Source organism: Onychomys torridus, chromosome 7, assembly GCF_903995425.1.
Source record: "Onychomys torridus chromosome 7, mOncTor1.1, whole genome shotgun sequence".
In the NCBI taxonomy this organism is placed as follows: domain Eukaryota; kingdom Metazoa; phylum Chordata; class Mammalia; order Rodentia; family Cricetidae; genus Onychomys; species Onychomys torridus.
In genome coordinates this window covers 92,427,691-92,448,944 of record NC_050449.1, presented here as the reverse complement: position 1 = coordinate 92,448,944, position 21,254 = coordinate 92,427,691, and the positions used below count along the sequence as shown (strand labels likewise).

The window sequence follows — 21,254 nt, the reverse complement described above, 5'->3', positions numbered from 1 at the left end:
GTGTGCTTGCAGTGGCCTCTGAGGCCATAACAGGGTATCAGGTCCCCCGAAACTGGAGCTACAGACAATTGTAAACCAACATGTGGGTGCTGGGAATTGAACCCTGGCCCTCTGGAAGAGGAGCCAGTGCTCTTAACCACAGAACCATCTCTCCAGCCCCTAGAACAATCTTTTTAAACACTGAGGCTGGGAATAAACTTTATGGAAAATGTCATTCTGCATAAAGGAGATATTATTTCAATACTTCACATTCTTTGGCAATTAAGTTCTCCTATGAATATATCTGAAAAGAGTGACCAGAAATGCTGGCAAAAAATTTACACATTAAATGTTTATCATTACATTGCTTTAATATAAAAGAAAATTAGAGGAAGACAAATCTAAGTATATGAGAGCAGAAAATTTTATGTGAATAATAGCACCTCTATATAAAGGACTAGTAATTTATGCCAGTTATTTTTTCAAGAGTTTTAATGAAAAAACACAACTAAGTGGGAGGAGCAAATTATCAAACATAATTTAGACCTTGTAAAGTTAGCCATACAGAGAACTGAAAAGAAAAAATATGTCTAGAGTTTATCTTCATGAGTGGAAATAGTTTGTCTAGACTTTAAAAATATGAGTAATTTGTTAAAATGCCTCCAAATCTTCTACTATGAAGACCAAACACTTTTAGACACATTAAGAATATTTAATGTGGTAGCCTTTTGAATAGTTATTGTGTTGATTGTTATTCCAGCTAGTTCACCTAATACCTACCTATAATATTTTCATTGCTCTTTGGATCACCATTCTTGCCAAATCACTCAGTTGCTGTTGCAGCTCAAAAGGTTAAGAAAACTGGAAGGTTAATTTCTCTAGTGTCGGCAACGGCATCAGCTCCCGGAAAAGCACAGGCTGAAGTTGAGTGGAGCTGTGTTTGAGCTGAACACGGGGTGATTTCCCCGAGGACGTCAGCCAAACATCTTGCTCCATTCTCGAGGTTATGAAACAGAGTTGTAGCAAAGCTACTACTGTAAACAGAATCGGGCCATGGGTTAAGACCGGGATACATGGTCCATTTCAACAACACTTGTTGCCACAAACAAGGAACCAGATTTTCCTCCACGGATCACCATCTGTTCTCTGAGGGAGTCGGCGAAAGCAGTGGTCACTTGTTGAGAGCATAGAAACCACCCCAGCCCCAGGAAGTGAAAAATCCACCTGCTAAGTGTCTTAAACATATCCTCTAAAGTGTGTGGATATATAATTTCTCTTTTCATTCAGAATTCTGTGTACACAGAGTTAGCTTTAGTTTACCACTGAAATTTAATTTTTTTTCATTTCAAAAACAATTTCATTGCCACATTTCAACCTAGAAAGAAAGCATCTTACCTAAATAATTTTTCCCCGACTTTTAAATTTACTTTAAAACATCATAGAGAAACCAGGAGAGAAACTACCACAAATGAGAATAATCTATTTTTTCTGTTTTTGACTTATTATTTTGGTGGTGTGTCAACCGGTGTTTAGGAAGAGTGAATGATAAACCAGATAACTGAGAACCAAACTCATGGAGCTTTGTGGGGATGACAAATATGCCCTCTTGTGGAATCAAGGCTGACAGTGTCCCCAGAAGCAATGCCAGAAGAATTCTGGAATCATTCCACCAGCATTATTCAATCTGATTGATCAATCCCAGTCCACCAGCAGAAACCAGTATCATTTATAGTTTACTTGGCCCAGTAGCTCAGCTCAGGGACACTCAGCCATCATGATGCACATCTCATTTGTCATATAAATCTGGCTTAGTCTCTCGTTTGGGTTTTTCCAGTTCATGCTTCATTCTCTACAAATATCAACCCCAGAAAGTGGTGTGCAATCAAGAACAGGGTTGCCTCCATTCACATGAGGGGAAGACCATCCACATTAACCATTTTTGTGTGTATGGGGATAAAGACTCGGAAGTCAGGGCTGAGTGCATCCAAGATATCGTTGAAATATGGACTGGCTTCCTATAGAACTTGTCATGGCTAGAGACTGGGGGCAGGGATGTGATCTGTTTGTGCGTACATGTATGCTCTGACCTCTTCAGTCAGGCTTTTCTCTACTTGATCATACAGCTACCGAGAAATTCACCAACTGTAATTCTACAACACGTGGAAGGTAGCGAGATCAGAAAATGATCTGGAATGTTCTCCATAGTTCCCTATCATGCTACAAATGAAGAAACTATCCTATAAATAAAGGCCAGATCACCAAAGGTACAGAGCTGGGGACAGTGTGAGAAGCAGCACCTCAGCCTCTCAGTGGCCAGGGCAGAGAGACTCAGGCCAGCCATGGCCCTGCTTTCAGCCTTCGTAGTATCCTCTCTCTGTGTGTAGTATTTGTGTAGCTCCTGTTTTGTGAGGGACAGCAAGAGTCCATTGGAACCTGGCTCCTTGGGTGTCCCAGTACCCGGAATCTAGGGAGCATCTCTAGAACCTGGCTTCCTGCTGATAGAGAGAGAAGGCTAGACTACTTCTCTCCTCTTTACAAATGAAATAATATCAGCTGCTCTCTCCATCTGAGATCAGAACAGAAAGGTGACGTGGGAGTATGTGGATGATGTATGACAATCTGACTTATGATAGAGCCAAATGGGTGCATTTCAGGGATGTTTTATTACAATGAAGGTCAGCCTTAGCAGTCTCTCCTCAGGCTCTCACAGGATGGGGCAAACTCTCTTTTCCTTTAGACGGTGCATTCTGGGCAGAGACGGAGGTGGTAGGGCCTGGACAAGGGGAGAGTACTTCTGTCCACTCAGCCTGCTTGGCGTTCCAACCACCCTGGCTGTGAAGCTTGACCAGACAAGTGCCTCTTGGGGCCGCTTCCCCAACAGATGAAAAACTATGCCCTTGAAGCGGGAGTGAAACTGAACTATCTAAGGAAAACAGTGTGAGCAAACACTGCGCTGAGGGGACCTTCTGATTAGGAGACCTCCCCTCGGCCAGCCAGGCCGAACACCTTCCCAGCAGGAGGGTGGTGGCTTGCTCCTGGAGGCCTGGGACCAGCAGCTGAAGCCATGGCCACCACCACGTGCCAGGTGGTGGGGCTCCTCCTGTCCCTCCTGGGTCTGGCCGGCTGCATAGCTGCCACCGGGATGGACATGTGGAGCACCCAGGACCTGTACGACAACCCGGTCACCTCCGTGTTCCAGTATGAAGGGCTCTGGAGGAGCTGCGTGCAGCAGAGCTCGGGGTTCACCGAGTGCCGGCCATATTTCACCATCCTGGGCCTTCCAGGTAGGCGAGGTCATAGAGGGACAGGAGAGGCTGAGGGGCTATGCGTCCGTAAGGGACTCCCACACCTGCCTCAGGTGTGACCCTGGCAGCCCTGGCTCCCAAGAAAAGGTGTGAATAAGAGAAGGGGGCATCAAAGGGGGCGATAGCCACACGTCTGAGAGAATTCATACACCAGCCAAAGAAAATGGCTCTAATGTAAGGACATGCTGGTGATGGCTAATTTGAACCTTATTACTTAAGGAGACCATAAATGGCTTGCTTCCATAAGCAGGAGGTTCACTTCGGCCTGCATATACATGAAAGTAGGGGAAGGGGGTGGTATTTCATTATAAACAGAGAAATTTATCTAGAGTGACTTCAATTGTCTTTTTAATTTGATTAAAGTTTTTTTTTAAAAAGTGGTGTCTCTGTGGGGTGCAAAAACATCGTTATCATTAAATTATGGTTTTCTTTTTCTGCATTTATGATGAAAATATCTGGTATACTTGCCCTAAAAATCAGAGTTGTCAGAAGATAATATTATAACAATGTAGAATATAAATATATGACACCATTTCACCTTTGAAGATGAAGATGAATTTTCCTTCTAATACAGATAATTATTTCAAGCATCGTAGGGACTTTGCATTCTTGATAGTATAGGAACTCAATTTGTACTTAACAAAAACAGTGAGCAAGGGTGTGGAGAGGGCTTTGATTCTCTGAAATGAGCCCCTCAAAAAAAGAGAGATGAAATAAATTTACAAGTTGTAAAGAGGTTGTGGAGCCCTTGGGATGGAACTGTAAAAAAGCAGTTCAATGAGTTCATCTTCATTTTGAGAAAGGAATACAGGCTGAGTGTCAGGGTGCACTCGGTTTGGGGAAACCACTCACTGCAGGGCTATCATGGTCACCAACTCGAGAGACCTGAGTAGGGAGAAAAGGAGGAAGAAACAGCCAGAGGGGAGAAAAACAGACTGAGAGACTATGCTTTGTAGAAGAGACAGGTCATGGCGAGGCTGTGCAAAACCTGCATTGTTGCATGGCTAGCCACACCCATGTTAATTATTAAATGGAGATAAAAAGACTGAGATCACTTTCACACTTCCCCAAGGCGACTGTCCCATGCTCACTACCCTCTTTCTAGCACCCACCAAACACTGCTGATCACGTATTCTCTCACAGTTTCTGCTTTGAACCTTCCAAACATCTCCATCCACTCTCATGTGGCTCATTACAGCAGCTTCACTCCTGTCCCACAGTGGGATCCTTTCCTTTGACCCCCCTGAGAATCCTCTGTCTCCTGTAGTTCCACAAAACTTAACTTCCACCCAGGCCCTGGAGACCCTTTGCTCTCCTATCTAGGATCCTTCCCTGTCAATTCATCCCTTGCCTCACTTCCTCACCTTTCCTGCTAGCCTGGGCTCCTGACCTCCTTCCCTGGAAAAAATGTTTGTTTGTTTGTTTTCATTTCTAACCATTGTCAAGTTCTGCCTCCTTCCTAATCACTGACAACCAAATTGAAAGACAACATTTTCCCGCCACTTCTAGACAAACTCATCACCTTTGTCCTAGGTAACCTGATCCTTTGAGCACAGCACGGGGTTGGAGTGATCCTTCCAACCACCAGTTCCCACTCCTTAGTCTCCTACCCATGGCAAAACTCAGGAAATCCCCATGATTCTCTATTCCCTGCTTGATTGGTGAGTAGACATGGCGGTCGAACACAGCGGCCTCCCCTTCCCTACTCTCTCTTCCTAAGGCCAAGGCCCCATTCCATCATCGTCCCCCTCTCTTCCTTGGGTTTTCTGGCCCAGCTGCCTACAATGTTCTCTTTCACCACCTGCAACTGCCATTCCCACAGACCTTATCTGAAGCTTTCCTACATCTGCAAATTGAATGGGGTCCCACAAGCCAGAGCAGCCTAAACACATGCATCGAACTTCCCAGCCCCTTTTGACACTCTTCATGGATCTGAGAAGTATTTCCTGCATATCTCAGTACACAATGCAAAACTGGCCTGTGAGCACCTGTGAATCCTGGTCCAGGGGACATAAGTGAGCCAAACTGTCAATGAAAAGGCAGTGGATTTGATGGTACTCTTACATGGGTGTTAGCAAAGCAGGAAGAAAATGATTATTCTGGGGAAAGAGGGCTGTCTGAACTCTACATTATTAACGTCGTTATTTATACATTTGTCTCACTCAGCTCTGTGCTAACACAGAGTGAGAGTCTCCTCCCAGTTCTGACCATGGAGCCTGGTAGGGAGGCTATTTAGAACATGGTTAATAAAATGCATTGAACTGAATAATAAACGTTTATTTTGATGTTTATGCAAACCATTTGAACACACACACACAAATTACAGATAAGAAGTTTCCTCTCCCAAAAGACAGAAGACTGATTTTGCCTTTGTACTATGTTTTTACTGTCCTGTTTCCATGTGTAGAAAATAACCTGGTCCTACTCCTTCTAAAATAGTCATGTTATCGATAAATTTCTGCATACTTACTGTATTAACTGATAGAGCGTCAGGAGCTGTTAGTTGGAGTAGTTAATGCTAGCTGCTGCAGCAACCGCACTACTCAATTGAGTGGCTTCACACAAAGTAGGTTTACTACCTGCCCACATGAAGTCCATAGGAAAAAAGACCATAAATAGGCTATTCATAGAAGTCAAGGCAAGAGAAAGTCCTAAAGGGAGCACATGGGCTTTTAAACATGTCAGCCCGAAAGTGACTCGTCACCTCCACTCAGAAAGCATTGGCTAGAACTAGACATAAGGCCCTGGATGGTGAGAGATGTGGGGGCTTATGGCTATTTGGTAATCATTGATCAGCTTGGCTGCAAAGGTCCTTTGAGCAGGAACTGTCAAGGCTGCCATCTGGCCCCCGAGCTGACCTCCCACTCACCCAGGGTTTTCTTTGCCATCCTTTTGTTTGTTAGTTGCTTGTGGTTCTTGCTTTATTGGACATGGAACCTAGGGCCAGGGGTTCGTGCTTGCTAGGCAACTGCTCTCCACTGAGTTACGCCCCCTAGCCTCACTACCACACTGATTTTGGTTCTACGAAACAGGTAATCCCTCATCTGCACAATGGTCAAAACCAATAGGAGTGCAAGACAAGGCACACCATTGATTTATACTCATTTTTTTCAGCAAATATTGCTAAATTCCTCTGTGTGTAGTATGCTGTCTGATACAAGGGTATGGTTTCAGAGGGCAGGCATTTGATAGGAGTGGTCAGGAATCCGGAAGGAGGAAGGGTTGGAGGAGTTTCTGTGAAGAAAAAATTCCTTAGGATTTAATATCAGATGAGTGTAAACACAGCCATGGAGCAAAGGCACAAGCTTCTTCCCTAAAAACTTAGATGGAGGGAAGGGAAATGTGGCAAATCCTTTATTCTTCCATGTAAGGCCAGACAGGCAGCTTTTAGACAGGCAGCCCACCACAAACAAGTGCTGAGATGTTTCAAACCCTCAAAGGGAGAGGAGGTCCTGGGCTATGCTGAAAGCATTTTAGGGTGCAGTACACTAGCAGAAACCACATCCCAAAGACTGCAAAGATGAATGTAAGGTCCCATAGCTATGTGCTTAGTGATACTGAGTACAGTTGGTCTTCTCTCTATTGGTAAGTTTGTGGCCAGAGGAACCTGAGCTGCCTGTCTGCATCTCCCACACTACTCTGCATTGTCCACATACACAACAGTGTGCTATTCTATATGGTCTCTCCTCTGTTTGGCTGGGCTGAGCCATCATAGGAATGAGTGTTGGGGCAGGGGAATTCCCAGTAGCCACACAGATCCCCAACACTCTGGGTTATAGGAACAGGATTCCCCTGAAAACCAAGAGAAACATGGCTTGGGAGTTGCCGTGGAATACAGTGTGGAGTTAGGAGCCACCCGGTCTCGTTAGCAGGAGTGGCTGTGAATTGCAATCCAGACTCATGTGACTTAGATTTGACTGACTGAAGGAATGGGTGGGAAGGTCATCTAAAAGCAACAACATAAGCATTCGGTACTTCCAAACAGGAAGTAGAAGGGGTCTGAGGACAGTTGTGAAGGCTCTGAGGGAGCAACATTTACCAACCAGAGTGCCAAGCACAGAGACCTGTCATCTGAAACAGCTGTGTGGACAAAAACCCAGGGAAGAGGAGAGAAGACTCCTCAGTGGTGGATGAAATAGAGACAATGTGGAAGCAGTAGAGAGATGGGGTGGATGGCTTAATTTTGACCTAGAACAGAGAGGGGAAATGCCTAGAAGTGTTAATAGAGAATCACAACAGACACCAACCATACTTTTGGTTAGTAACCACAACAATCACCACCAGTTATTAAATTCTTCCTTAGTGTGAGCTCTTTCCTTGCAAAATCTTCACTTAATCTCTAAAGAAACTTGTTTATGCCTATTTGGTACTTATAGTCATAGACTATTTTGATTCAGCTCAAGCTGTGTAGAGTCTCCTACCAAGAGGGCAGGGAGAGAAGAGGTGCCGGTGACAGCAGGGCATGCCACCAGCTCTGTGCACCTAACAGCTGGATTTCCAGTCCAAGCAGCACGCAGTGCCCGGAAGTGGAGCAAGTGGCCATATGTCAGGCTGCACTTAGGCTCTCCTACAGGGAAATATGTACAGATGTATTCTTACAAGGTAGAAATTGAGAGTCTGAGAGGAAGGGAATGGAATATGGCCAAAATCACATGGAGAGAAGATGGCCACACGTCTGAAAGGTTTTTCTAAACTGTCCTTTCCTCCTACCTGGCCTATTTCAACTTCCAGCTGGGAATGGATTTTTGAGACCTCCAGAGAGGGGTCTGGACTTTAGTACAAGAAGCATAAAGGATACATCATCCATGCCCCTTTTATTGCAAAATTATTTGTGCACAACAGAGTATCCCTTTTATCCAGAGGGTGGTCCGAGTATTGCTTCCAGTACTTCCTAGAGACAGTGGAACACCGAAGCAAAGATCAGTCAGCAAGTAGGGCAGAGGGAAAGCAAACTTCTACCAACCTCATGCTGCCACTGCCGCTGTCATGAAGACATTGCACTCAGATACTGTTTGCTTAATGTATTTGCAAACATTTGGACCATGTTTGGGGCAATGGTAAGCCCTAGGGTTAGAGGTAGGTGTGTCCAGGATACTTGGCTCCTCACATCTCCTGGCTTAATTTTGCCCACTTCTAAAACACCACACTGTGTGGCATGTATGTGAAAAAATAGGCAGCCTAGTCACAAGATCTGGCTGTTGGCATTTCTAAATCATCATTGTGGCACCCAAAATACCTGAAGTAAAGATAACTTCTTTTCCCCATCTCTATCACATCTGTGTCCTGGGTCCTTCAGTATTTCTCAACCCCACATCAGGCCCTAAGAATCTCGGGGGTTTCCATATGAGAAGTATCAGTTCCCCCTTATGCATCACAGTGTAAAATCAACCACCACTGGAAAACTGGAAACTTTCCTGTCAACCACATTTATAGACACAGAATGAGGGGTTTCAACCAATCTACATTGAACACAAAAATGTACAAGGGGAAAAAATTATGGCTATTCTGAAGTACCTTTTCTAAAGTTGTCCTGCTCATTTCTTTTTGCCCTTGGCTGAATGTTTTCTCCTGAAGTCTAATGCACGTGGTCATGTAAAATCAGCTGGCTTATTCCCAGTTGCTGAGGGAAAAACCTGGTCCTAAGAGATGAGTGATTCCATTAGTCATCAAGTTGAGTTGGGGTCTGGCAGTGCCTCGTGGTTTTTAAACAAGCTGTTTTCCCTCTCTTCAAACACTGGTGGAGAGGGAGGGAAGCGCAGCATGCCTTTGACTATAGTGACAAACATTCCAGTGTTTATACATCATCATATATGGAAAGGAGATACCACAGGGAGGTGAGCCATGTCTATATAAAGCTCATGAGGACCTGTAACTTGGGTTAAAATGAGTGTACTTGCCCTGGTTTTTCCAGCAACAATGCTAAGGCTTAAGAACCAGAATACACTGAGCAATGGTTGCGCATGCCTTTAATCCCAGCACTTGGGAAGCAGAAGCAGGCGGATCTCTGAGTTCAAGGCCAGCCTGATCTATAGAGTGAGTTCCAGGGATACACAATGAAACCCTGTAAAATAATAATAATAATAATAATAATAATAATAATAATAATAATAAATGTCCCCCAAAAGAACCAGAATGCTTGCTCAGCTTGCAGTTGTAGTGGTCCTGGCCTCAACAGTAGGGCCAGCTCCCACAATGTGGCATGCCAGGGGCTGGCCTTGTCAGGGTAAGCATCAGTTCTTGGTGGCAGGGGAGGTGTGGGGGGAGTAATATCACTAGAGTTATGTAGCTGAGCCTCACCTGAAAGGCTGACACAATACTACAGCAAAAGCACCTTAGACTGAGAAGCTGATGAACAGCCCTACTGCTTCTTTCTCACCGCTCTGGAAGCTGGAAAGTCTAAGGTCACAGTGACGGCAGGTCTGCCTCTCTTGAGTGATGTTAGCTTTTGCTGTGTTCTCACATCGTGAAAGGGAAGGAAGGGCCAAAAGGTACAGCCGGACTTCCGTGACGCCTTGGATAAGACCTACTGCCATTCCTAAGGACTGAGCCCTCCCCTCGAGACTCCATCCCTCCATACTATTTATACTGTTGTAATAGGGATTAAGTTCTAGACTATTTATACTACTGTGATGGGGATTAAGCTCATGTGGCTCCTTTGCCATTGCTGGCACGGTCCTGTGTGTCCCCCTTTGTCTGTGCTTTTAACCCTTCCTGGTGCCGCTCCCTCTTCTCAGCCATCTGCTTTTGCTCTTCGTAGTCACACACTCTAGGCAGTTTTAGCCCATGTTCATGTATAGTTTGTACAAGCCAAAGCCATGTGGAATAGCCAGGGAAGCGGTTCTGTTAGGAAAACAGAAGAAACTGATATTTATCAAGCCTGGCTTCATTTTATTTAGATACCGAGTGGTGCCTGATCCCCATGCCATCTCTTTGAAAATCTGATGGGTGAAGGGTATCAAGGTGTAGTTCTTTATTTCACTCTTGAGTTGGGGGAACTTCATCTGAGGTCAAATGACTTGCCCAGGGACACTCAGCTGGCATCACAGTGTGGCAGAATTCAGAGACATGAGGCCCTTCCTAGTGGTTTCTTGAGCTCTTTGGAAAAACCAAGTTTGTCTTGTTCTGAAGTGTCCTCTCTGAGGCCAGTCACAGACTTCCCTACATGGACTCCCTGCCCCAGCCCTTCCTGCCTCCAGTCTGAGCCAAAATTGTGGTTCTCGCCCTGCTCCTCCAAGCCCCCACCAGCGGGCCTTTGGTTCACAGTGACCGACTCTCTTCCCAGCACTACTCTATTGCCAGCTCAGTGCTGACAACTCGGGGTGCTCTTTCCTCCCTAAACCACCCTTCAGGACTGTCTTCATACTTCACCCTCAAATTTTTAAATGATCAAATAACGAAATGAAAGGCTCGGAATGAGGTCATAGCATCACCATTTCTCTAAAGGTTCCCAAGCATGCTCAGAGGCAACCAGGGCTGAGACCCACACCTTGGTACCCTCACCCATCAGTCCATGGCTACTTTACTGAATGGGATATTTTGCAACAGAGAGGGAACACTGAGTTCCAACCTTTCTGTTTGTTTTTATCAGCCCTGAGTCTTGCCCTCCCTTCTGGTTGATATGGCTAATTATTCACTGGAAAGAATGCTGCAGTCACACCTTTGGTGCAGGGAGGGAGACCACAGGGCCTGCTGACTCATGTGGTATCACTTGATAAAGCCTATGTAGCTTGATCAAAATATCAAATAAGAGACTCAGTGGCAAGAAGAGAAACCTATAGTTCCAAGTAATTTTCCTGTTTGCCTGTCTAGGGAGAAGAGTCTAGATTCCAAATAGTAGACTCTTCAGGCTGAAAAGGGAAGCTCAGATCACCTTCCTGACTCTCCAAGATCATAACAGATGGTACAAAGCTTGTTCACACACTTCCTAGGACCTGCCTTCATCACAGTTCCCCTTCCCAAAAGAATCTCAAGGGGTTTCCAATCAGAGAATACCTTGGTCCATGCACATAAGCCTAGCTTTCTGGACTCCAAGCTACAAATCAATATTTCATCCTTTCTAACCTCATAGAAAAGAGAGGGTAGAGGTATGTAAGAGGTTCTGAAAAATAAGAAGGGGCTCAGGGCCATGCTAGAACCCTGATTCAGAGCAGATCTTGCCTTCATCACAAGTCTACAGGTCAAGAAAGAGCAAGCGAGCAAGAAGCATCTAAGAACCTGCCACAGAAGCTGATGTGACAGACTGTCCAGGCTCTGACCCCCAAGAGCTCTGGGGTACACAGGCAGCATTCCCCACTGTTTTTTGTTTTTTGGGTTTTGTTGTTGTTGTTTTGCCTTCTGCCTGCCAGCTCCCCACATTGCTTCTCATCCAGTGACATCGGAGAAGCTCCCAACACAGTATACATGGGATATGTTTTCAAGAACAGATTATTAAAGCCACTCAACAGAGTCAGGGGCTTCACCCTTGCTGAGGGTGGGAGAAATGTAACATCCATAGACGGAGGAAGGGATCTTCGTTATCCTCTATGGTTGTTTGGTCAGTTCATTGGTGCTCACTTGGTTTTGGTTGTTTTATCTGAACCAGACACCTTGCCAACATTATATTTTTTTTAATAGCTTAGGGTTTGAAAGATCACAGTTAGAGCAGTTTTTAAAGCCTTTAGTAGGTTCCTGGGTAGACTGAAAACTTCTAAGAGGACCATGGGAGAAAGACAGAGGGATGTCCATGTTCCTTCTTGTTCTCAAACATCCAGTTCCCTGATGGCAACATCTAAAACTAGAACAGCCCTGAGGATATTTCTTTCCGGGGGGTGTGGGCTATCTCACAAATGTCCTTTGAGTCACAGTTCTGAACCACAAAATCACTGTGTGATTTAACACACACACTCTCTCTCTCTCTCTCTCTCTCTCTCTCTCTCTCTCTCTCTCTCTCTCTGTGTGTGTGTGTGTGTGTGTGTGTGTGTGTGTATGTGTGTGTGTGTGTGTGTGTATGTGTGTGTATGTGTGTGTGTGTGTGTGTGTATGTGTGTGTGTGTGTGTAAAAGACAACTTGACCTATGTCATGGGCTGCTGTCACAAAGTCTTTTGGTGTTTAACTCAGCTAGAGTATTCCCAAGGTAAAAAGAAATTTAGGCTCAGGACTGTGGAAATATGTAATCTCAGTATGCAAAGCCTTGAAGACAGATCATTTCTCTTGAATGTTTATTCCTCTACAATATTGGAAGGAGGTACAGAGGATTTGAGCTCTAAATACTTGATGAAAGCCAGGCCTTGTGGTGAACAGCTGTAATCCCAGTACTTGGTAGGGGGAGACAGAAGGATTGTCGGTAATTCAAGGCCAACCTCAGCTACATAGTGAGTTCAGGGCTATCCTTGGATACATAATAAAACTCTAAACAAATGAACAATAAAAGAAAAACCCTAAAACACGATAAATAAACAAATCCATGGGTAAGAATATAAATGCATTATGAATTCATGGCTACAATTCAGTGTGTGCTGCCTCTAAATACACAGAGACAAAAGTGAATGCACAAGTAGATGGCATGCATTTGCAATTTTTAATAAGGAAATGAACAAAGCGTTTGCTCCCAGCACACCGCAGGGCCAGCAAAGCCACTGGGCATGGCTCTGGAATACAGGTAGAGCAGTAGAGCCATCATATTTTTGGAGTAGACATGTCCTAGTGCCCCTCCAATGCTCATGTGTTATCTGTTTCTTAACTGGAGTCACCGATACAGTAGCACAGAACTCAACTGTAATCTTAAGATGCCAAATTTATTAGTTTTTCCAAGAATGATTAATTGCCGGCTCACATAAACCTGTGTTGAGAATGCACCTGCTAATTAGATCAAGGGTAGTAACAGTGGCTTATAGAACACTCCCCCCAGGAGCAAAGAATCAATCTCAAGCACCTGAAGGAGATGAGAATCAGAACAAAGTAGATGGAAGTCTATAGTGTTGAGCTAGAGTCTGGGAGATCTCATCTCAGCAAGCCACAAGGTGTGGCAAGAAGGCCACCAGGAAGCATTTCTGTTGTTTCTTTTCTGTCCCCAAATTTTGAATTTCACCTGGGCATTATTCACTGGACTCACAGAGGCTAAGAATGACATCTCTTTCAGGTGACCGCCCCCCTCCCATCATTAGAATGGTGTAGGGCCTGTGAATCTATATCTCATCTGCCAGGTTCCAGTCACATGCCCATGCCGGATTAAGTCATTGTGATCAAGAGTCCAGTTTCTAGCCTGAAAGATCAGGGTTGGTAGATAATTCAAAGTGGGTCTGTGGATCATTTCTTACACAAGCTATTTGCTCTCCATCTAAATAGTTCTGCTTCCTAAATTGAGAAAAAAAAAACAATTTTCAGTTTTTATAGCAATTGGGCATTTCTGGGACACTCAAATAAGTGATTTTTCATTTGCCAGGGCATCAACCTATGGCATTTAAACAAAAAGATTTCTTTTTAGTACTAATATAAGACATGGCAGCTCCATCAGGATTTGTATGATGGGGAGAAGGGGCTATATTAGAAGGATAAAACAAATTGGTGTCTGGTGTTTTATATGTACCAAACATATGGCGCATATGTACATATGGTACATAGCTCATCAGCTGAACTCCACCAGACTGACCCACTCTAGGAGACTTGCTCAGTGGGAGACACTAGAGACTATACGTCTTCCTAATAAAATTCTTTATGCTTGCAATAGGCAAGCTTGATGAATGCCTCTCAGCATTTCATAGTGTTCACTACTGACATCCTGTCCCCAGTATGGGAGTTTCATAAGTGACTGTTAAGATGAGTTGCCATCTTTTAATATAAACTAGAAACTATGTTGGACCTACCTGGAGGTGAGGTCCATAGGAGGATCCGGTAGGACCTACAGAAACAATTAATTCCTAGAACGAGGTCACTGTTGATGAACTGTGGTCATGTTGAAAGACTTAATAGTAACTAACATACTGATCATTATGTAATTAGAAACCTATAGTTCAGCCATGACCTTAGTAGTTGCTTTTGAAGAAGGACAAAAATAGAGGATAATTGGTATAGTCTGGGTACCTTCATTTCTTCATGCCAGACTTAGTGCTGAGCTGCCCTACTGTTTGTTTTCTTTTCTCCTCCCCCACCACATGACATAGGGTTTCTCTCTGTAGCCTTGGAACTCACTACAAACTCACAGAGATCTGCTAGTCTTCAAAGGTTCAGCATTGATGGATCGGGGTTCTTGTGTTTTACCAACATGAAACCTCATCAGTGTCATTGTTTGTTGGCTTATTTCATTCCCCTTCTTCTACAGCCATGTTGCAAGCAGTATGAGCCCTCATGATCGTGGGCATTGTTCTGGGGGTCATTGGTATTCTAGTATCCATTTTTGCCCTGAAGTGCATTTGAATTGGCAGCATGGATGATTCTGCCAAGGCCAAGATGACACTGACCTCAGGGATCCTGTTCATCATCTCAGGTAAACCCAGACTCCTTCTCTCTAGCATGCACCTGCAAATGTTAGAACAATTTATTTTGACAGAAGAAAAGTGGCTCCTCCCCACTATTAAACATAGCTCAGAGTGTTTCACACTTGGATTCAAGGTCTGAGTGCATGAAAGCCAAATTACACTCTGCAGAACTGTAACCCATTCTAAGGTCCCTCTTAGCTGCTACTGACACTATAATAGGAGAGGGTGGACCCTAAGGCAAGCATGGGACAGGGCCTTTGAAAGGCATCTTCTTTGTGAAATGCTAAAACGTGGCTTTAAGGGGAAAGCTCTTGCCAGTAACCAAAGAGCAGCCCCAAATGCTTGGTTTATTTACCCTTGGATCCTGAGGTGTGTGGGAACATCTCTTTCTGTACACACACATATGAATCCTTCCAGAATTAAATATGAGATGAGCTCTTTGCCTACTGTTTAGCACATAGTTGGAACTCAACAGTCAGTGGCTGGTTGATCATTCTGTTACAGGAATGGAATATCCTACAGTCTTTTCATCTGAACTCATTTCAGCATAAACTGCCTCAGAAACATTGTGGTCCCTTAAACTGGTCCTTGTTCTTTTCCCACAGGTATCTGTGCAATTATTGGTGTGTCCGTGTTTGCCAACATGCTGGTTACCAACTTCTGGATGTCCACAGCTAACATGTACAGCGGCATGGGTGGGATGGTGCAGACTGTTCAGACAAGGTAACCTCTTAGTTGGCTTCTTGGTGATCCACAGAGAATATTGTAAGAGGAGAACGATTAAACCATGTGCCTAATGTGACTGTCGGTGCCTGAAATAGCAAACATTTATCAGAGGCAACCACGCTGTATCATAACTCAACAATGATCTGTAAATTCTTAAGCTTCATTTCCATGAAATACCCTTGCTGATATGACTTGAGGCTGATCCGGCATTTACACTGAAATACAGTGACAGTTCACAGTATTTATCTAGCATTCTCACACAGGGCCCCATTGTGGTGGCAATATGACAGGCATGGTTAACCCAAGATGTAAATGAGCATCAACTTAGACCCACAGTCCATACTGGGAGCCTGACAGGAGCGGGAAAAACCCCAACAGAAAGGAGTGAAGTCCGGTATGGGTGGGGAGAGGCCTGGTTCCTCCTGGTACTGTTGTCTTCTTCCCTCACTCATTCATTCATCCAGCAAATGTACTGAACAGCTACTGAGGCCTAGGCAGAGACCAGAGTGCAAGAGATACAACCAAGCTCCACACTCTCAAGGAGGTCCAGGAGATGAAGGTGAAACCTCAATATAATTTGATGCCTGAAAGGAACAGGACAATTTTTTTGAGATTTTATTTCTTTTTTTTTTAAGATTTTAAACATTTTTATTTTATTTTATTTAAGTAACTTTTTCATTTATTTTACATACCAACTACGGTTCCCCTCCCTCTTCTCCTCCCAGATTACCACCCCCTGCTTCCATCTACCCCACATCCCCTTCCACTCCTCCTTTATTTCTTTGTATTTTATGTATAGGAGTGTTTACTTGCTTGTATGTCTATATATCACATATGTGTCGTGCCTGAGGAGGCCAGAAGAGGGTGTCATATCCCCTGGAAATGGAGTTGCAGACTGTTCTGAGCTGCCATGTGGATGCTGGGAGTTGAACCCAGGTCCTCTGGAAAGGCAGCCAGCGCTCTAAAGCACTGTGCCATCTCTCCATCCCCAGGGGGAAAAAAAATGTTCAATGGAAAAGCAGTATCAATACCTATATTTGTTTAGTCCACGTACCAAATTGATGTATCTCGGCAATGAGCACCAGCAAAACCCCTAAGGAGGAAAGTCTTGTTTCCAGAGAGTGATGTAAATCCTCTCTACGTAGAAGAACCTGGTATTTTTCCAGCCACCCAACAAGCATCAAGATGGTACAACTGTCATGATCTGACTCTAGAACTCCAGGGCCCATTCACGTTTCTCCTTTGTTTCAAGACTGAGGAGGAATGTGATCACATAAGCTGCCATTATGCTGTTCAAGGTCTCTCCCATAATCTCTTAGTTACAAGAACAACCTGGAAGTAGCTGATCAAGTCATTCCTGATTACCTGGGACTTTCTCAGTTTTAATACCAGGAGTCTCACATCCTTTGAAAGAATGTTCTCAATGATCTAAAGCCCCCACCCCCAGTCACAACTCCTAAAAGTCCACCAACTTCCAATAAGACTACCTTGGATATCAAGCTTTTAATGCCTGGGGCCCTTAGGGAAGAGTCACTATATAATGCCACCCGAGATAAGGACCACTATGAAAACTCAAGATACCAAAACTCTCTCAGAAACAACTTGAGGCTGGTGATTCCATCACTCTTAAACTTCTCTTGCCAAGCCTTGCAGGCTCACTCATTGATCAGGAGAGAGAGGAGGAGGGGCCGGAGGAGAACAAGGGGTATGGCATGGCTGGAAGCAATGGGAAGAACCTGGAGGGTTTAGTCAACTGTATTCACAGCATCTCCCTCTTCAGGTACACCTTCGGTGCGGCTCTATTCGTGGGGTGGGTCGCTGGAGGCCTCACACTAATTGGGGGAGTGATGATGTGCATCGCCTGCCGTGGCCTGACACCAGATGAAAGCAAGTGAGTCCTCCCTCCCACTGCGGCTTGAATTTCATTTGATGTATACTTTATAGCCAGAATAATTGATCTGCATACATGGAAGAATGATATTGGCTATGGGTTCATTGAACTTCCTCTTTTATGGGGAATCTAAGGAATAGAACAAGATTCCACCGGGAGTGTTCAAGATGGATACTCTTTGAAATTGGGGGGAGAGAGGGCGGTAATCCCTCCAATTTCCTCTAGCTCCAGCGCTTCCTAATTCTGTAATCCTTCTCTGGAAGACATTTTTGCATCAACTGCAGAGATATCTGGTAACACCTGAAAATATTTGATTGCTTTGACAATGGTAGGGGACAATGAATCTGGTTTCTAGTGGGTATGTGCCCATGGTGGACATCCAGCAATGCACAGGAGCATCCCTCACCACAAAGGATCTGCTCCAAAACCCAGAGCCCTGTTATTGAGAAACCCTGCTCTTAACTTTTGCAAAGGATCCATAGACCCGGATTGTGTAGTGGTTCTACTACTCACCAGCCCTGTAACTATGGCAGGTCATTTCTGCTCTCCTGGCCTCTGACAGCACATTAGGATTGTTAGAAACAACTTGAGGCTGGCGACACCATCTCTCTTAAACTTCTCTTGCCAACATGGTGACTCAGTGCCTTGGCCTGACTAAGACTAACATTATTTCTATGAACACAGAACTGTTCAGTGCCGAGACTAAGACAGTGAAGAGTTGGTCTTCCTACTAAAGACACTGGTGTTCATGGATTTTTTTTTCTTTTCTTTTTTTTTTTTTTTGCTTTCAGCTTCAAAGCCGTGTCTTACCATGCCTCTGGCCAAAATGTTGCCTACAAGCCTGGAGGCTTCAAGGCCAGCACTGGCTTTGGGTCCAACATCAGAAACAAGAAGATATACGATGGGGGTGCCCGCACAGAGGATGATGAACAATCTCCTCCTTCCAAGTATGACTATGTGTAATGCTCTAAAATATGCCCCCCAACACGTGCAGAAGAAACCCTACCCCAAGAAGAGCTCACTCCAAAACAAGGACATTCTACCTTTGTCCCTTATTGCTTTTGACTGACAGTTGGAAGTTGGTAAAGTCTTGATTTCATCCATGGTGAGGTTAGACAGTCTTGGCCACGTGTCTCTGTCTCTAAATATTCCATCACAAAACAGCTGAGTTATCACTTACGAGTTAGAAGGCACAACACTCTCTTATCCCAATCTTCTGCTTTTTACTATAGATTTTTAAATATGATGACAGAATGTAACTTGACTCACTGTCTAATACTTTGGACAAACTTTCCCTCCTCATATTTAATAACCCTGATAATGATCTATTTCCCAGCTTGATCCCCACGGAAAATTTTAAAAGGGGGAAAAAAGATTAAAAGGCATTATTTCCTACTAATTTTGCTTTACCCACCCCTGACTTGACTAATAATAATAATAATAAACACTGATTAAAGAAAAAGAAATAACAGAGGAGAGATAGTTGAGGTCTCCCCAACATACCATCTGAGACACTCACATGGCAACTCAGTGGTTTTCAGTAGAGGCAAACCAGCCTGTTTACTTCTCTTGGCCTCTGCTAATTTCAACAAGACCATCCCAGAGCTTTCCACCTGAGGTCCTCCTTTTGTCAGAAGTCAAAATTTTCCTTGCAAGAGAAAGAAGTGAAGTTTTTGATAACCCGAGTCCTGTGTACAGTAATAATAAATAGTACATTAGCAAAATGGTATACAATATTGCTGTAAATTAACCTCACTCTTACATACAGAAAAATCTGGTGGGGGTGGGAGGTGGGAATCATTCCTTGACATTGTCTATATTGTACTCTATAAGGTTCTACATAAATCCAAACTTCATGAAACGCTTATGATCCTAATTGTTTTCTTTTGAGGTCTCCACAACCCGAGTACTCATAGGCACAGCCCTTGTTTTTTGGTTTTTTGGGTTTTTTTGTTGTTGTTGTTGTTGTTTTTTTAAAAAAATCAAATCCCAAATCCTAGAAAATAGCTTGAAACTGGTTCTTTTTTCAGAAAGAATAGTGAGCCTGTGCATCTTCACTGGCATAGCTATAGTCACTGCCAATTAACAGGGACACTCCTTGGCCCTGCGGTCAGATTTGTGGTTCTGACAGCTGCACCAGTACTTAACATGCGGGCCACACCCTTCTCTGTGCTTGTAGGACTGCCCTTTGGAGGAGAAAACATGAATTCCATCCCAATGTGCAGCCAGAAGAGGCTCCCAGGAAATGCAGATGAGGGTGCTTACTAAAACCCACCCAAGCCCAGAGCAGCAGTAGTGTTGTAAGAACCTGGCCACAGTGTTGTTATTATGGAGGGAAGGGCAGTCCTTCAGTAATAGTGCATATATAAGTGGCCTCCAGGGGGTGAGTGAATACTCAGGGGTGTCTCCACGGCAGCACACAGAGTCCTTCCCACTGGGACACCAGTGGTTTAGGCTATATTGAAGAGAGCCTTCCTGAAACTCATTATCTGAGGTCACACACACACACACACACACACACACACACACACAGAGAGAGAGAGAGAGAGAGAGAGAGAGAGAGAGAGAGAGAGAGAGAGAGAGAGAGAGAACAGATCAAAGAATTCAAGAGAGGAAGGAGAGAAGGAGGTGGAAATGAGCAACCAAGGACGTGAAAATTATCAAGGTTCTTGGGGTCCAAATGGAAGGTCATCCCTTTGAGACTATGGACACTGAGCTTCCCCCAATCCCCACCTACCCACCCATCAGAAAGTCCCTGGTCAGATTAAAGGCAGTGAGGCCCAGCTGAGTTTTCAGTTAGAAACACAGGGTTTCTCTGTGTTGCCCTGACTGTCCTGGAACTCTCTCTGTAGATCAGGCTGGCCTCAAACTCAGAGATCCACCTGCCTCTGCCTCCTGAGTGCTAGGATTTAAGGAGTGTGCCACCACTACCCAGCTTAACACATTGTTTAAAAGCTTCCCTATAGACTGTGCTTTGTCATCTTTTTGTTATTGCTCTGTCATATTGTATGCATTGAGTATTAATCTCCATGTTTTGTTACTTAAATATTAAAAATACTGTTAACTTCCATTTGAATAATTCTATTCTTTTTTCCTAAGCTTTGAGATGAGGATATAAGAAGTTTCAGTACTTCAAAAGCTGAGTGCATCTTTCCAGAATTGCTTCTGCTTGCAGAATCTGTGTCCGCCAGAACAGAAGCCTAGATGTCTAGAGGCCAGTCAGGTCTGGGCCCAGCCTGGGTAATGGTTTCTGAGTCAGAAGCCGTAATGAATCGAGGTTCTTGGAACAACCAGGAGGGAAGCTCGGGTCTAAACACCAGTTTAACCCATTTGACTGTGGATACACCAAACTAAAGTGTCTAGCGTTGTTGGCTTGTCCACAGCCCTGTGAAACAAGAGAGCCAATGCCTGCCCTCTTGACCTAGGGCTGGGGCGGAAGCATGATAAGTTCTAGTGGCTGAATCAGTATCTATCGGGGACAGAAATGGAGTCAGTTGCAAAGTCAGAACAGCTCTCCCTGAGCCTTGGGTCCTGATGCTTCCCAGCTATCAGACTGAGCAAAGCATCCCACCTTCCTGAGTCTCGGTTCCCGTATCTACAAAATGTGGTACTAAAGACACAGTAGTAATGACGCATAGGCCTGTATTAAGGAACGGGTGCAGTGCACACTTACACAACTTTAAGACAAACAGAATGTTAGCTTTTATAACTGGGCTAGCTGAAGCCGAGGTCGGCTCAGGCATAGCTGCACTGGGGGACATGAGCAAGAGTCTACCTTGCTCTGTCCTACGTCTCAATTCTCTTCTCTGCTCTGTTGTTCATTTCCTGAGAAGATCATCTGAGGGAGTGGGAGGGAGAGCTGACCATACTGCATGCAGGCAGGTAGCCTTTGCTGACAT

The 21,254-nt window shown here is 44.4% G+C and overlaps 1 protein-coding gene across 1 annotated transcript; it reads left to right on the top strand.

Moving 5' to 3' along the window:
* Positions 1–3,043: 3,043 nt before the first annotated feature.
* Positions 3,044–18,318, top strand: Cldn18 (claudin 18). The gene is given in 5 exon segments (XM_036191695.1): positions 3,044–3,263; positions 14,582–14,746; positions 15,344–15,461; positions 17,245–17,355; positions 18,147–18,318. Coding segments are annotated over 5 exon segments (786 nt in total).
* The last annotated feature ends 2,936 nt before the right edge of the window (positions 18,319–21,254 follow it).